The 17,063-nt window shown below is 42.2% G+C and overlaps 1 protein-coding gene across 1 annotated transcript in view; it reads left to right on the top strand.

Annotated features, from left to right (window-relative positions):
• The window catches only part of ATAD2B (ATPase family AAA domain containing 2B), a 91,143-nt gene that overhangs the window by 8,609 nt on the left and 65,471 nt on the right, over window positions 1–17,063 (top strand). The window contains exons 3-6 of the mRNA XM_048506088.1: window positions 8,028–8,182; window positions 12,061–12,107; window positions 12,997–13,150; window positions 15,119–15,221. Coding sequence (XP_048362045.1) covers window positions 8,028–8,182; window positions 12,061–12,107; window positions 12,997–13,150; window positions 15,119–15,221 — 459 coding nt within the window. The remainder of the gene's footprint in view (window positions 1–8,027; window positions 8,183–12,060; window positions 12,108–12,996; window positions 13,151–15,118; window positions 15,222–17,063) is intronic.

Genomic DNA, 17,063 nt, shown 5'->3' with positions numbered 1-17,063 from the left:
TCTGTGGAATTATGCTTGGAAAGCACAAATATTTATTTTTGTCAAATTATTGAAATGTGTGGATTTGTTAACCTCAGTTTCCAAATGTTTTGGAATGAATTTTTTTTTTTAACGGAACGTTCTTAGTGCCTTCCAAATGCAGTATGTTCATGTTTTGATTTATTCAAAAGGGATTGTTGTGAGAATTCGGGAATACTGTTGCAGCTCAGGAATCCTGTAATGATATTCTGGAAGAGAGGTTGTGTTCATCCACAAGAAACCAGAAAGGTGTTAGAACAGTGAAACTGTTATTTTAAAAAAGCACAAGAAACTGGCCATTGTTATAGTATAATAATTTATAGTGACAGTATATTTGTAGGCTATGAGTTCTAGCTTGCTGAAAATTCCAGTTTTTACAATTATCTAATTATTGGTGCAATAGTTGCTTCATTCAACAAATTCAGTATTGCTTTCGTATCCATTGATTTTCAATCACTTTTTTCCTGCCATTAAATATTTCAGGCCCATGGGCCCAACTTCTTGTGTCTTCCTATGTAAACTTTTTATATGCTCCTAGGTACTGTTTTCAACTTTACTTTATTCTCTCAGCTGGTAGCCAAGAGAGCACAGCAATTTGCAGTTGCCTCTCTTTGATAGTGAATATATTCATAATTTGCAGTTGCAAACCTCTTTGATAGTGAATATATTTATAATTTGCCGTTGCAAACCTCTTTGATAGTGATTATATTCATAATTTGTTTGCAGAAAATCAAAGCTTTTACTCTGACATACCAAGTATATTTTACATGCTGAGCTTATAAATTATAAATTTTCTATTATGAAAAGCAATCAAGCTTAGGATTTGTAAGAAAGTATGGCACATATTTCAGTCCCCTTTCCCTAATTTCTATTCTCTCCCCCAACTTCATAATGTCCAGAAATGTTACATCATCCTGTGTTGTCTAGCCCACATGTTTTAGCATAAGGTTATGTATTCTGAAGAGTCCGTGTGTCTGATGAAGTAGGCTGTGGGTCACAAAAGTTTGAAATACGGCAGGGGTGTATAAGCCCTGGCATGCCAGCCTACAGTGAGAAACCAGGTCATCCTGCTCGGTCCCCAAGGCCAGGTCTCCACCCCAGTATCCAAGGCACTGCCGTCATTCGTGGGCATGGATGAATGCAACTGACGAAGCTTATGTTTGTCATAACCTCCCAGACTAGACCAGCCACAAGCAGAATCTGAGGCAAATCCCGGAGAATAGTGTCGGTAGTTTTGAGGGTTGACATGCTCCAAATGTGTCCGGCCAAGTACAACCTGATGTCCCACCCTGTTTTGCCTGCAGGTGCTAGCCAGGCAGGCCAGAGTCAAGGCAGGCAGCAAGCAAGGTGTAGTCCAACAGTTCAGAGTCAGGGCAGGGGCCAGCAAAGGCGTGGTCAAGGCAAGCCAAAGTCAAGGCACAGGCTGGAGATCAGGCAGGCAGGCTGAGAGCTGGAGGGCAGAGGGAGACGAGGCACATGGAGCGTACCAGGAAGTACACTTGTACCAGGAAGCACCCGGGCAGAGCCAACCCCAAGGTAGGATTTATATAGGAAGTTCTGGCTAATGAGCTTGGGATCCTGCAAGAGCTCAGTCCTCCTCAGATGCAGATGCCTCCATCTCGCACAGCCTTCTGCCATACGTAGCAGCAATGTAAGCCCTTCTCCTTTGGCAGATGTAGCCTCTATCTTTGTCTCCTTTGAGCAGCTGGCTCGTTGCTTGGCTCTCCCAGCTGCATGGCATCAGGCTTTGCCTTGCCTTGCAAGGTTGGGCTTGGATCTGGCGCTGCTGCCTGCATCTTCTCACGAGGAGCCAGCTGTGCCTTCACTGTGTCTTCAGGTTCTACGTCAGAGTCCTCAGTGTCCAGACTTCAGAGACTGGCTCATGACACCCCTTGCATTTGGTTGCCCGGCATGCCAGAGCCTTCTCAGGTAGATGTCACACTTTATTGGTACTTGGCCTAAAAAAGGTTGCTCACCCCATAGAACACTGTGGAAGCAAACTTAAACAGGTCCACTCAGAAGCAAACAATATGATAAAATGGGCTCAAAATCACAATGAAACAATAACATTAGAACAATTGAATAAATACTGGAAAAGCATATATAAATACACCCCAAATACAGACTTAATGGGAAAATAACTTAAAGATGTTGCATAACCCCGCTAGCCTTATCAAAAATAAACAAAAATAATTCACCTTTATGCTGGAAATGCCAGCAGGAATTTGGTACATTTTATCTCACACGGTGGACTTGCAAAAAAAATCAGTAAATACTGGAATCTGATACATTCACCAATTGTAAGTGTAATAGGAATTCATTTTCCAATGCAGTCAATTGCCTACCTCTTATGTCCAGTACTTTCTTCTAGTAATACATTAAAATTTTATACTCATGTACTGTTCCATATGATAACTGCAGCGAGAATAGTTCTGGCTCAACTATGGAAAATGGAACGATTACCAACAATAAAAGATTGGAGGAATAAAGTACAACAGCTATATCCTATAGATAGAATGGCACATCAGATAAGGAAATTACCTTACGAAACCTATAAAGAATATTGGGAACCATGGACGAACTATATTAATAAAAATAATGATGTTTTGATTTCACCGGCTGAATACTAAATGGAAACCTACCTTTAAAAGGTATACTAGAGAAGTACAACTCTGTTAAGAAAACTCTGTTAAGATAAGTTAGTTACATTAGATTAGGAAAAGTTTAGATAAATTAGTTAAGATAAATACTATATGAGTTTGATAAATTTTTGATTTCTACACTAGATAATCTAATCTAATAATCTAAAAAAGATATGCAACGTTTATCAAGATGGATTGGGACAATTATATTGTGATATATGGAGATGAATGTTTTCACCTTTTAAAAATGATTAAATAATTAAATGCGAGTCTAATGTTACTTAGCTATGCTTAGTCCCATACAGCACTTTCAGGACTTTGGACTTCTTTTGCTAGTTGTTAAGATGTTTCAGGACTCTTTGTTGTCTTTGCATTTAAACTAGCTAATGATTCAAAGAAGCAAGCAGTGTGCTGTTGTTAGCATATAGGATACTGTGAGTTCCATCTTATTCCTTGGGCCCATATCTCATCAAGGATGAGATATGTAAATCTGGCTTGTACACACTTTTGCTGAAGTAGATAAAACAGAGCTGCAGTTTGTTCTTCTTCCATTTCTGTCCTGTTGACTCAGACCATATTTGAAGTGGGAATCACCTTTGTATTGTTTGGATATGAAAGGAAGTAATTGTAAAGTTTTTTTAAAAAATACTTCATTTATTGTTTGTTTTTCCTGCTGAGAATCAAGGAGAATTACAAAGTGATTCCAAACAAAACAGCACAGACTTCAATAAACATTGCAGTGGGACTAGGATTACACAGTTGTCTAAGGCACGTCATACCATAATGCAGAAAGACAGTTACAAAAGTAATGTGATAAAAGGACAGTGATATGTATGATAAAGTTGGCAGTGGACTACATTATGAGGTAGATTGGCTCTTTAAAGGAGGGTATGACCCTTACTTTTCAGGATCTGAGTATCAAGCGCTTGGATCCCAGTGTCGCCAGTAATACCCCTCTCCGGGGTCTGAGGAGCCCTTCCTCCAACCTATTCCAGGGCTTCTGGCTGCAGTTGAGCTTTACAGAAACCATGGCATAGGTTGGCAAACTGGTCCTATGTCAGGCCGTAGTTACATGGGTGCATCCTCCTTGACTGTCCAGGCCCTCACCCTTTTTATATCTGCCCAATTGCCCTTCCCCAATCTTTCGCGCCCCCCCCCCCCCTTCATAGAACAAAATTGGTATCTTACAGGCAATGAAAGTGGGAGGAAAGTTGTCTCAAGGGTCCAGATTTTGTGCAATAGGATTAATATAAAAGTTGAACAGGAAGGGGCCAACAAGCAGCCCTGTTTGACACCTGTCCTTAAAGGGATTTTGTTCATAGGTAGACCTCACTCACCTGCTCTAATTTTAACAGTAGTGTTGGAATAAAGTTTCCTCAAAAACCTTAATAACCTATGAATGCTGGCTTTATCTAATTTGAACCTTCGTCCAGAGCAGTCAATACAATGAAAGGTTGAAAAAATGCAGCAAGTAGTTGACTATTCAATTTTTTGGTATACTTCTGAATCAGGACCAGCAAGGTCATGAAGTCATCGACCATACTATGTCCCTTTTGGAAGCTGGCCGGTTCAGGGCCAAAAAGATTAACTTTGTCTGGGCAGTCTTCCAGTTTAATAAGCAGATGATGTGTGTATAATTTGGAATAAATGTCCAGAAATTTTATAGGATGGTAATTGGCTGGGTTGTTACTATCACCTTTTTAAAAAAGGTAGGTGCTATGATGATTTGTTTCCTGTTGGGATGTACTATAAATGAACTGTTGATTTCAGTGAACAGTACAGCTAAAGTGGGGGACTCCCAATGTACATTTGACTTGTATGCCTCTGGCGGAACCCAATTCTCCCCAGGAGATTTACTAGTAGTTAGTGAACCAATCAACTGACACATTTTGTGAATGAAACTGGATCCCAAAATGGGAGAGGTTCCACATCTATTACAGTATATTCAGGTGAGGGCACAAGAGAAGTGGAATTACCGTATATACTCGAGTATATGCCAACCCTAATATAAGCAGAGGCACCTAATTTTACCACAAAAACCTGGGAAACTTATTGACTCGAATATAAGCCTTCGAACTTGACTCAGTAGCAGCTAAAAACAGAAGATTTGGGAGCAAGATGAGATAGAGTTGCTTAACAGAGTTTGCATTAGGGATGAGCAGCTTTCCAGCACTCTAGGAACACAAATGAACCACTGTTTTCCTCCAATTGTAGAATAATTCTGGGATTCATAGCCATACCAGTCTAAACTTTGCTCCAAAGCAAGTCTTTGTCTTCAGCAACATCAGTATTTGGCAGTAAACTACTATATGAAGAATTGTATTCATCAAGAATGCAACACACCAATAACCCTTAGGAGAGAAATGCTTTGGTTTCACCACCACCATCACCTCACCACCACCACATCACTCACTCACTACCCACTCCACCTCACCACCACTCCACCTACCCACTCACCACCACCACCACCTCACTCACTCACACTCTCTCTCTCTCTCACACACACACACACACACACACACACCCACACACCCACCCACCCACCCACCCACACCCCTAGTAGTAATGCTAGGCAGGCTGTTTTTACAGCTTTCTGGTGAGTTAGAAAAAAACAGCAATGTGTGTACCGGATCCCCACAGCTCCAGCCACCATCTTGGAATTACCATATATACTTGAGTATAAGCCGAGGGGGGCTTTTTCGGCATTAAAAATGTGCTGAAAAAGTCGGCTTATACACGAGTATATACGGTATATTGAATTGAAAGGTGATTAATCCAAGATTCTGCAGAAATTGGAGTAATTTATGATAAACAGTTTCAGTTTCTTGAATGATCAGTTGCCGGAGCCTCTTATATTTTGGGTAGATAGTAAAATCCAACTCTTTCCATCAGGACTTAGTAAAAGAAAGTTTTTTTCTTCAAAACTTTTAATGAAAGTGGACAGTAACTGAACATGAGAAACTGTTTTCACTAATCTGACTCTGTATTGAAGTGAGTGGAGGATTTGCCTCATGTGTTTGCACTCATGATCAAACCAGGATTTCTTTAAAGGGACTCGATTAGCAGGTCCGTGAATAGTTATCAGCAATGATAAAAAGATGGGCTTTAATATTATTATCCAATCTGTCGTTCCAGTTAAGCCATAACTATGTGGAAATAAGCTTCTTAACCGTGGTGTACTGATTAAGAGCAGGTGCACTCTAATCTGGAGAACCGGATTTGATTCCCCGCTCTGCCACTTGAGCTGTGGAGGCTTATTTGATGAACCAGGTTAGCTTGTGCACTCCAACACATACCAGCTGGGCTACTCACAGTTCTTCTGAACTCTCTCAGCCCTACCCACCTCACAGAGTGTTTGTTGTGGGGGGCGGGGGGGAAGGGAAAGGAGATTGTAAACCCCTTTGAGTTGTGGCGGGGGAGGGAAAGGAGATTGTTGAGAAAGGAGGGATATAAATCCAAACTCTTCTTCTTAAGTGGTGATTATGTTGTGGAATATGAACCATCACTTTTCTGTCCTGGACAGCCATTGCATTTGTGCAACGTCTTCACCAAAATCAGTTCAGGCTGTTGAGTTCTCATTTAAATTTATTCGGATAGTTTGACGTCTAGTCTCCGCCAAACTATTTCTCAACCTCTGTAGGATAAAAAAAAAGAATTAAAGTTGACCACTGTTCAATAAATTTTTAAAAAATCAGTAGAACTATTTGGTAGAAATACTTTGCTTTCTTGTTGCATAGTTTTTTTAAAAAAAATCCTCTGTATTTAGTTGTCCCTGATTTTAATTCCACTTGGGCGTCGCTTGTTGCTTCATATCTTCAGGCAGTGATGCAATATTTCTATCTTGTCTTCTCCATCCATTTGAGCTTTCACACCCTGCTCAAACAGGTTTCAAACCTGTTGTGTAGGTTCACTTTCTACCTTGCACAGAATTACTGAGTATGTTTAATAATGGATTGACCTGCATCACTCATACTACAGTTTGGGCACACCTTTAATAGTTCACGAAGCATGTATGGACATGGCTGTGGTTTGGAAGTTTATCAGTAGTTTAATGGTTTCACATGCGTGTGTATTTACAGTGAGCTTGAATTACGGATTTTTCTCCACATTAGTTGATTCGAGATGGACCTATCATGTGCATTTATTCTACAGCTCCCGGATTTTTGCTTCCAAGTTCTAATACTTCTGAACAACCTATAAATTATAGGTTTCTAACTGTTTTTGGAGAAATCCTGCTTCTCTAACAAGATTGGTAATCCTGGACAGTCAAGTTTGAAAGACAGCTTGTTAGCTGTTTCTAATGCTGTTCTGCACTGTGCAGCTTGCAAGGTGTATTCATAGAGCATCCTCTTGATTCTCACTGGCTAGAAACTTTTCTGGTGCCTAAGAGGAACAGAATGCGTGTCTTAGAACGCACTCCTATCTTTTCTGTGTCAGACATGCAGGAATATCACAGCAGAATTATCCATATGGAAAGAGTCCTCGAGGTCAGAAAACATTTATTTGGCTGAGAAGAAAAAAATGTTGATGACTCCTCTGAATTTTAATAATTTGATATCTTCATTGCCCATCTTTAATGTTTGAGGTTGCATCTATAATGAGGAAGAAGATCTAAATATTCCTCTGTAGAATGACAGGCGTTCTTTGAACACATGCAAGTTCCACAGCACTTGTGCAAAGCAGTGTGTGATCCTTGATATTCTCGGGAAACTTGCTCTTTGGTTAATGTCTTACCCTCTTCAGCAGGTGTGTCCAACTCTGGCCCTCCAGATATTCATGGACTATGATTCCCATCAGCTCTTGTCACTGGCAGGAACTAATGGGAATTGTAGTCCATGAACATCTGGAAGGCCAGACTACAATTCCCATCAGCTCTTGTCACTGGCAAGAACTAATGGCAAAAGGCCATTTCTTTCGCATCCTGCATGTGAGCTCCCAAAGGCACCTGGTGGGCCACTGTGAGTAGTAGAGTGCTGGACTAGATGGTCTCAGGTCTGATCCAGCAGTCTCGTTCTTATGAATTGTAGTCCTTGAACATCTGGAGGGCCAGAGTTGGACACCCTCTACTTTGTATCCAAATGCTGCAACTTGCCAAGAAAATCTGACACAATTTCTTTAAAAATCTGTGTGAACTCTCAGTTCCCCCATATCTTCTTTCTAGAATTAGTCTTCCAAATTTTGGCTTGGGTGTTGGTTGTCTTTGGCAAAATTTCCCGTGGTTTGATAAAAAGTAGCAGTGGCCTGAGGTTTTCTGAACTGGCATTGATTTCTTTTTCCCGAGAGGGGTAATTGAACACATGTATGTACTGGTAGGAGCCAAATGGCATAAAATGAGATAAACGTTTGCTTTTTCCTCCCCTTCCCTAGAGAGATGAAGGTAGTGACGGCAGCTTGAGTGACAGCCACATATCTCCTCCAGCCAAACGTACCTTAAAACATGCTGATTCGGTATGCAAAGACAAATCAAAATCTCGCAGTACTGGGCAGCGAGAAGAATGGAGCATCTCAGCTGGACAGTCCCGGTAAGAATGCTAAACAGTGTTTAATTTTTTTTACTTGGAAGAGTTATCTGAAACTCTGCTGTAATATGATGGCAAAACTGTCTCGCTTAGTCTTGGAACTTCACATGAAAAACGCATGAAAACACTATCCTTGTGACAGTCTCCCATCTCCCTTTTCTGACTTGTTCTTTTCTGATTGTTCCATAATAAGGGAGACATCCAAAAATGTGGAGAATGATTAGTCTGTAACTATGGGATGGAGGTGGGCACAGGGTACTCTTATTATGGGTGTAGCGGTTAAGAGAGGCGGACTCCAATCTGGAGAACTGAGTTTGATTCCCCACTCCTCCACATGAGTGGCGGACTCTTATCTGGTGAACTGGATTTGTTTCTCTGCTCCTACACATGAAGCCTGCTGGGTGACCTTGGGCCAGTCACAGTTCCCTCAGAAGTCTCTCAGCCCCACCTACCTCACAAGAAGTCTTTTGTGGGCAAAAGAGTTTGTAAGCCACTTAGAGATTTTTTACAGGCGAGAAAGGCTGGGTATAAATCCAAACCCTTCCTCTTCTTCTGGATTAGAGTGTAGGGTGGGGAACTTGGCATGGTGGTACTGTTTTTGTTGACATCTCGTTATTTTTTTACAGCGTGGGATTGTACCATTAAGCACTGGCTTTAGCCAGAGCTTTTTACCTCCATGTACACACATGTGCATGCGCACACATACACACATGTAAAAGTGCACATTCCACAGTTTGTTGCTACTTTGTCCACTGATTAGTTTTTCTTCATGGAAAAATAGCATCTGCATCTTTTACAGTATAGTCCTGAGTGTGTGTGGAGGGTGGAGGGTTAGTTGCATTGGGGATGGCGTAGCCATGGCACAACCATGCACTGTGGCTGACAAGCTGACAGAGATGGTCCCTCACCCCTGTAGAATCGTTCTATGTAACTTCATGGGCGGCACCTATTGTTTTGCTAGCATAAGTCTGCCTCAGCAAATGGGGACATTTCCTGGTCAAAAGGGCTCAGGAAACTGGCTAAAGCCAATCCCGCCCCTGCGAACTGTCCCCTTTGGCACCAGCGTTGGCTCCTGTGCTGGAGGAGTACTGGTGCCATGGCAGGACTGGTGCCCGAGCGTAGTGCTGCCATGTGGATTCCCAACAGCAGCATGCCTCTGTGCTGGTGTAAATACTCCTCAAGCTGGCACAAGCGGCATTTCTGATGGTGTCAGGTTCATGCCGCTTCCTGGGGAGGTTTCAACCCCCCACCCCATGCCAGAATTGCACAGCACTGTAAGTCTTACAGACTGCAAGTCTTTATGCCATCTGCAGTTACTCAAGACTTCAGTGTAATTCTGTTCGTTCACTGTAGTATGGCCAGTTATTAACTCATTTAAAGTTCTCAACGTAGTAGTGGAAATCATGTGATCATCAGCACGTCTGCTTCACATTTCCCTTTCTGTTAACCATGTCTTTGACCTACGAGACTGCTGTATGACTCGGGCCCAAATTGACATAAATTAACTTTTCAAGGCAGTTGGCCATAACCACATATGACTCATGCAATTTATCCTTGACGTGTTCTCCTTGAGAGTCCTTTTGTCCTGCTTTATGCAGAAGGGATGCTGTGTTTTTGCGCTCATACGTAAATGCCGTATGAAATGCAGAAGCCTTCAGAACTGCAGAGATACTCGCCTAATATTTCTCATTTCAAAACTGATATGGGAACTTGGAAGTCACATGAGAGTGTTATCCATGAGTTTCTGGATTTTGTAGTAGGTAATTTGTGTGAGTCCTGCTTCAAAAACTAGTTGCAGGAAATTTGAAGTTCAGCGGACTTGGGAACCTGCAAATTGAACAACCGAACAACCGTTACTAAAGGTGGGAAATAATCCGATACACTGATTGTAATTTCTGGAATCAGCATCTAAACAACCTTGCACTTTGACCTTCTATTACCCAAAAAATCAGTCCAAGTGAAAAGACGATTGTACCTACCAAAAAAGGGGGAAAACGTATCTCAGTAATGGAAGAAGGAATAACTATGATTCCCCTATAATAGTCGCAAGAAAAAACTAATATGTTCATGGCACAAGTACATTGGATTTTTGGGCGAGAGCAGCACTGCTCTCTGGCACTTGTGTGAATAAGATAAATATTTAACCTTTGAGAAGAGACAGAGCTAAGAACTCTTGTTATGCAAGTTCAATATCCTTTTTGTCAGATTGTTTTAAGATCAAACTTTGATCTGAGTAATCACTTCTTCCTTAGTCTGACTGTACAGCTCCTTTTCCAGTTGTCCGCTGATGAGTTTTAAATTGGTTTTCCAAGAGGCATAGTGGGGTCGATTGAGCCCGCCCCTCTGCTTCGCAAAGTTTGAAGCCTTACCCCAATCTGAGGGAGTCTTCCTATCATTGGAGGAGGCTGGGTGGTGTACATCTAAGCTGCAAACTAGCACTCCTACAGGTCATCTGGAGGCAGTTTTGATGACTACGAATCAAGAAGGGCGACCAACATGTGATTTAGGATAGAGCAGGGCTGACGGCGAATACAGTTTTAGGATTTGCTATATCGGGTGTCCAACTCTGGCGCTTCAGATGTTCATGGACTTCAATTCCCATCAGCCCCTGCTGGCACGGCCAATTGACCATGCCAGCAGGGACTGATGGGAATTGTAGTCCATGAACATCTGAAGCGCCAGAGTTGGACACCTCTGTGCTATATGCCAGCTGCAACCATGACACTGATGTCCCCCAACTGTTGTCATTGAGGGCCTAATTACCCATTACAAAGACCGTGTGTCCATCATGTCCTTGTTGACCAGATGTGCTATGGGACATTTGTGCTTGGAACCTCATTCCAAAGCGTATGAAAGGACTGATTTGCTTAGGGCACAGGTGTCAACCTCGCGGCCCTCCAGATGTTATGGACTACATTCCCATCACCCCCTGCCAACATGATCCTGGCAGGGGATGATGGGAACTGTAGTCTATAACATCTGGAGGGCCGCGAGGTTGACACCTATGGCTTAGGGGCTATTATGTAGGAAGAGAGAGGTTATGCCTTCCCATCCCTTTCATTGTCTTGAGGGAGTCATTATTTGTCCCACTGAGTAAACTTGTGTGTCGCTCTTCATACACAAAAATTTCCCCACAGGGGAGAATGTAGATCCTTAGGGCCATTCCAGGTTAGTCAGATGGCATGCAGGAAGTTAAGGTCTGCTGTTCCTGTGCATGCCTGGGAGTTCCGTTTTGAGTGCATCATTCCCAGACCATTTCTCGGGAATGGGATGAGTTGAGGACTATGTAATGTGTTGTTAGATCTTTAGGAGAGTCATTTGTGTCTTTTCTTTTCCGTGTGTTCAAAAGAAGTTATGTCCAAAATAGTAGTCCTGCGTGACTTAAAAAAAAAAATTAGAACAGAACATTAGAGCTTTATCAAGACAGTCGGTTCCAAAGTACTCGACGTCTTGATCAGGCACCAAAATACTCCAGTCTGTGGTGTTCTGAGCTGATTAATAGTATTCTGTTATTAACTTCACTTTTGGCTCAGCTGTTTGCTAGTGTACATTCTTAGTTCTGTATTTTGATTCTAGAAAGGCGGAATGTGCAGTATATTAAGAGAGGTAATGCTTTTTAAAAACTCCCAACTCAGTACGTTCCCTCTTAATTAAACCACTGTAATTCACATAGTTGGATTGCACACACTCTATTGTTTCTTATCGGTAAAGCTACAAATGTGATCTACGTCTCACAGACCCTGTGAGGATGAACAAGGTCAATACTGATGTACTTTGTGTTGGTCCTATATGAAGCTATAGATTATGTTCAGCATTCAACATTTTGGGGGCACTTTTATACAAGTATTGTGTAAACTGAATAATATTTAATTATTTCTTAGGTTAGCTTCTCAGTCTGGTGCTACCTTACCAAATGGGCGTAGTTTATGTAAGTATCTCATATTTGATTGGTGTTGATTATAGTTCTCCTCTATAGATATTTTCGGCATGCTTAATTCCATTGTGTCTGCTGCTGTTCATTGCATGCCATGCTTTATTTTGCTACCGTGTTTCCTCGAATATAAGATAGTGTCTTATATTAATTTTTGCTCCCAAAGATGTGCTATGTCTTATTTTCAGGAGATGTCTTATTTTTCCTGTGTTCTGTTCGTTGGGCATGCTTCCAAACAAAAACTTTGCTATGTCTTACTTTCGGGGGATGCCTTATATTTCGCACTTCAGCAAAACCTCTACTATGTCTTATTTTTCGGGATGTCTTATATTAGGGGAAACAGGGTAGCATGCTCACAGATACAAGAAAGGCCACTAATAGGATTTCCATTTCATATCTTTTGCTTGACTTTTGGGACACTAGTTCACACAAGAATTAGTAGCATCATATACTTTAAGCCTGCATAGGTGTCAAACTCATGGCAGGGGATGATGGGAACTGTAGTCCATAACATCTGGAGGGCCGCGAGTTTGACACCTGTGCTTTAAGGGTAGTAGAGCACTAGGGAAAAATATGTACATATCGAAAAATAGTAATGAAAAAATGAGCGGAAATGTAGGAACTATCCCTGAAAAGATGGATTGTTATTATTATCTTCATTAATTCATTTTGTATACCACCCCTCTCCATATGGGCATAATACTAAGTCATCATGATCTAATGTAAAAGAAACGATTCTGCAAGGAATAAAGACACCTAGCCCTTTGCTTACGTCTGTGGTTATGTTCCTTGTATTTCCCTTTTTATTCCTGCTGAGCAGTACTCCTGTAGAATTCTCATTAAAATGTCTTTTCTGCAAATGAAAATAACAGCCTAAATCTTTCAGCTCTCAAAAGCTGTTCCCTTCGAGGGGAAAAAAAGGGAGACGGGGACCATGCCTGTATAAATGGAGGCAGAGAAATCAGAAAAAGTTGCCGATCCAGAAAAAACAGATTCGAAAGTTTGAATCAGAGCTTATTATTTGACCAGCTGGTAAACAGGTATGTAGCAACACACTAATAATGTGAATAATTTGCAGTTTTGAGCTTTGTTCTGCAAATGTTTTGGTGTTTTCTTGGTGCATTTAATAGTTTAAAATAGTTTAATATTGTTTAACAGGAATTCCTTGAGCTTTTGTATCTTCCTATGGTTGCTTGCCAATCTCTTCAACATATATCCTTTTAACAACCTGTGGACTGAATATTTTTAAAAAAATTACTCAAGGTTTTATTATGCAAGTGTAATGCTAAAAGCAGGTGGTTTATTTTTGTCCCATGTATGGTCTTTAAAGAAGGTACTCATTGTCAACACAAATGACTTCTCTAGTACTGTGTTTCTCCGAAAATAAGACAGTGTCTTATATTAATTTTTGCTCCCAAAGATGTGCTATGTCTTATTTTTCTGCTCCACAGCTGCATGCTCTGGTGTTCTGTTCAACGGGCATGCTTCCAAACAAAAACTTTGCTACGTCTTACTTTCGGGGGATGTTTTATATTTAGCACTTCAGCAAAACCTCTACTATGTCTTATTCTCAGGGGATGTCTTATTTTCAGAGAAACGGGGTAATATGGAGATGTTTGAACCTTCTGAGTTCCACCTGGTAAAGGCCAAAGTCTGTATTTACAACATGAAACCATTCAGGGGGAGTGAGATTGGTCAGGTCAGTACAAGCCAGCAGGTTGTTATAGCCCCTTTTGAAGTTTCTCCATCTTTCTATAGCTATAAGTGGCTGGGTTCTCATAAGGATCCATAAGCTTGCTGTTTTCTGCTGTTGCAGATTTCTACCCTCTAAGACAGGGGTGTCCAACTCTGGCACTTCAGATGTTCATGGATTACCAATTCCCACCAGCCCCTGCTGGCCTGATGGGAATTGTAGTTTATGAACATCTGGAGTACCAGAGTCGGACACCCCTGCTCTAAGATAACTGAGGCTTTAGATAATCCCACCTTTTCCAGGACGTGTGCATTCGTACATGTAGGTTGGCTAGCATTAGCTGCCGCAGCTGGCTTCTGTTTACCAGTGGGGAATCATGGTTTGGATTTTGGCTACGTCCCCATTCTGCCTTGAGTCAGTGGGTGGCCTTGGGTGAATCAGTATTTCTTTGCCTAATCTCCCCTATTGGATGGTTGGTAAAATGAGTGAGAAGAGCTTGTATCATGCTGAGTTCCATGGAGGAAGAAAGGGCAGGGTAAAAATATGATTAATAATAATTACTAAGCATGCGTCTGCCTGCATTTCCATTTTCTTGCTCTTTTTAAAGTCTGTTTTGTTGTATGTTTGGGCAATATCTTAGTGAAAACTTGGGTAGAACAATTTTTATGACAGTTACTTTGACACCCGAGTACCTCGGGGTAATGCACACTTGATCCTGACTGGTACTTGGTTGTCTTCCTATCACTATCACTGCTGTTTACCCTTATTTACCAGAGAGCCAGCGTGGTGTAGTGGTTAAGAGCAGGTGCACTCTAATCTGGAGAACCGTGTTTGATTCCCCGCTCTGCCACTTGAGCTGTGGAGGCTTATCTGGTGAACCAGATTAACTTGTGCACTCCAACACATGCTGGCTGGGTGACCTTGGGCTAGTCACAGGTCTTCGGCGCTCTCTCAGCCCTACCCACCTCACAGGGTGTTTGTTGTGCGGGGGGGAAGGGAAAGGAGATTGTAAGCCCCTTTGAGTCTCCTTCCAGGAGAGAAAGGGGGGATATAAATCCAAACTCCTCCTCCTCATGCTGGATTGCAGTGGGCATTCTGTGAATTGACCTCTGCTTGTTCCAGTTCTTAAGCAGGGGACTTCCGCGATGTCAGAACAAGTTTTGACCGCTTACTTTTTTTCTGCACACCTACGGAGCTCAGTTTCATTAAGCCCTGAATCGTGTCCGTGCTTTGCTGATAAGCACCTTAGCACGGAGCTCTTACGAAATGTGTGCGGTATGCGGTTTTATTTCATACAAAGTCTTAAATGTTTCAGTACTGCTGAAGCGGTTCTCCAGGAAATGGACAATATTAACATCAGACGGAACAGGCGATCTGGAGAAGTGGAACGGTTACGCATGTGGACGGATACAGAATTTGTAAGTTCAGATTGGGCTTTCGCTCTACGCAATACTTAAGGTATTGCTAGTCATAAAACATCAACAAACTTATGTCTAATAATATATTGTGCTTGATACGTTTGTGAATCAAGTATAGCCATAGGTGTCAAACTCGCGACCAGATGTTATGGACTACAGTTCCCATCATCCCCTGCCAGCATCATGTTATGGACTACAGTTCCCATCATGGGAACTGTAGTCCATAACATCTGGAGGCCTGCGAGTTTGACACCTGTGAAGTACACCAATGAGAACAGTTTCAGCAGTGGGATGGAGGACCTTTGACCCAGGCTGGGGTGAAAATAGGATCCCTTTTATAATGGAAATACATGGTACACCATGCAGCAGCACGTCTGCTTACAGGCAGCACCTTTCGGGAACACATCCAGCCTGTGCTGTGGCAGCTGCATTGGCTTCCAGTAGAGTTCCGGATCATCTTCAAGGTGTTGGTGTTGACCTTTAAGGCCATTCACGGCCTGGGGCCATCGTGGATTCGAGACCGTGATCACCCCATATCAAGCCCCTAGGGCGGCCTCTCGGATCTCAAGTGGAGGCCAATTCTATCTGGTGGTCCCTGGCCCTCGGGTAATGTGGTTGGCTCTCCCATGGGTCACAGGGACCTTTTACAGCTCCTGGCCCCGCCTGGTGGGAACGCTCTTCCTCCAGTTGTCCGGCCCCTGCGGGACCTTGGGAGTTCCATCGGGCCTGGGTAAGACGGAGCTGTTCCACTGGGCCTTCTCGGAGGATCCAGCCGGGCTAATAGTGCCCCCTCGCCTTTTAGCTCCCAACAACATCTGGGCTGGGCTACAATTACATCACTGAGACTCGCCATGCCCCCCTCCACCGTGGGGAGGGAGGGTTTTTATATTATTGGACCGCTGGACGCCACTCTATATCTTGAATTTTAACCTAAATCTAACTTTGGGCTTTAATTTGTGAATGCATTGGGAGTTTTTATCGCTGCTTTTAAATGTTATTTAATTATACTGTTTTAAATGCTGTACACCGCCCAGAGCCCCTCGGGGATGGGGCGGTATAAAAATCGAATATAATAATAATAATAATAATAATAATAATAATAATAATAATAATAATAATAAAAAACATTGCCAACTGCAGCAGTGTAACATTTGGCAAAACAAAAATTGGCAGGGATTCTGGCATAGTCTGTTATTAGACTGACCCATCTGTCAAGCTGTGCTGTTTGCAAGGGTGACGCTGGTGTAGATGCCATGAATACAGACAACTAACAATGCCTTGTCTGTTTTTGTGGATAATGAAGTCCCAAAACATACCGTTGTCCTGAATGGTTCCTTAAGGCGACATCAAACATAGAACTTCACATCTAAAGTTCTGTCAGAAGAACTAAAAAGTATTTCTTAGTGTGATCCACTAAGCACGTCTTCAGCAAATTTCAAGCAACTTTTAAAGCATCATGGCAAATGGTGTGGCTAAATAGAAGCCAGCTCTTGAGGCTGTGAGATTTTCTGTATTACAATTTGGTTGTTCTGCAGTCTCTACCCCCACCCCAAGTGATTGTGTGGGTTGCTAGGAGGTGGTGGATCGATGTTACGGAATCTCCCTTTCTCTTGTCTACTTCTATGGCCCTGATCCCTGGGGCAGTGACATTCTGCGCACCACGCTGCCATGTGTTGGCAAGACTGGAGAATATGAACATGCTAATTAGGGGGGGTGTTGCCTGATTGGTTCCTTACTGCTAAATGTGCCCTCTTTGGTGTGGCTGCATACTTACGTTCAGGAGTCATGTTAAGAAGTAAAAGATTTGTTTGATACAAATAAAAGATTTGTATGTCTAGTTAA

The sequence above is a fragment of the Sphaerodactylus townsendi genome, linkage group LG01 (assembly GCF_021028975.2).
Source record: "Sphaerodactylus townsendi isolate TG3544 linkage group LG01, MPM_Stown_v2.3, whole genome shotgun sequence".
In the NCBI taxonomy this organism is placed as follows: domain Eukaryota; kingdom Metazoa; phylum Chordata; class Lepidosauria; order Squamata; family Sphaerodactylidae; genus Sphaerodactylus; species Sphaerodactylus townsendi.
Note: the sequence above shows the minus strand (reverse complement) of the source record. Positions and strands in the feature narration are given on the sequence as shown.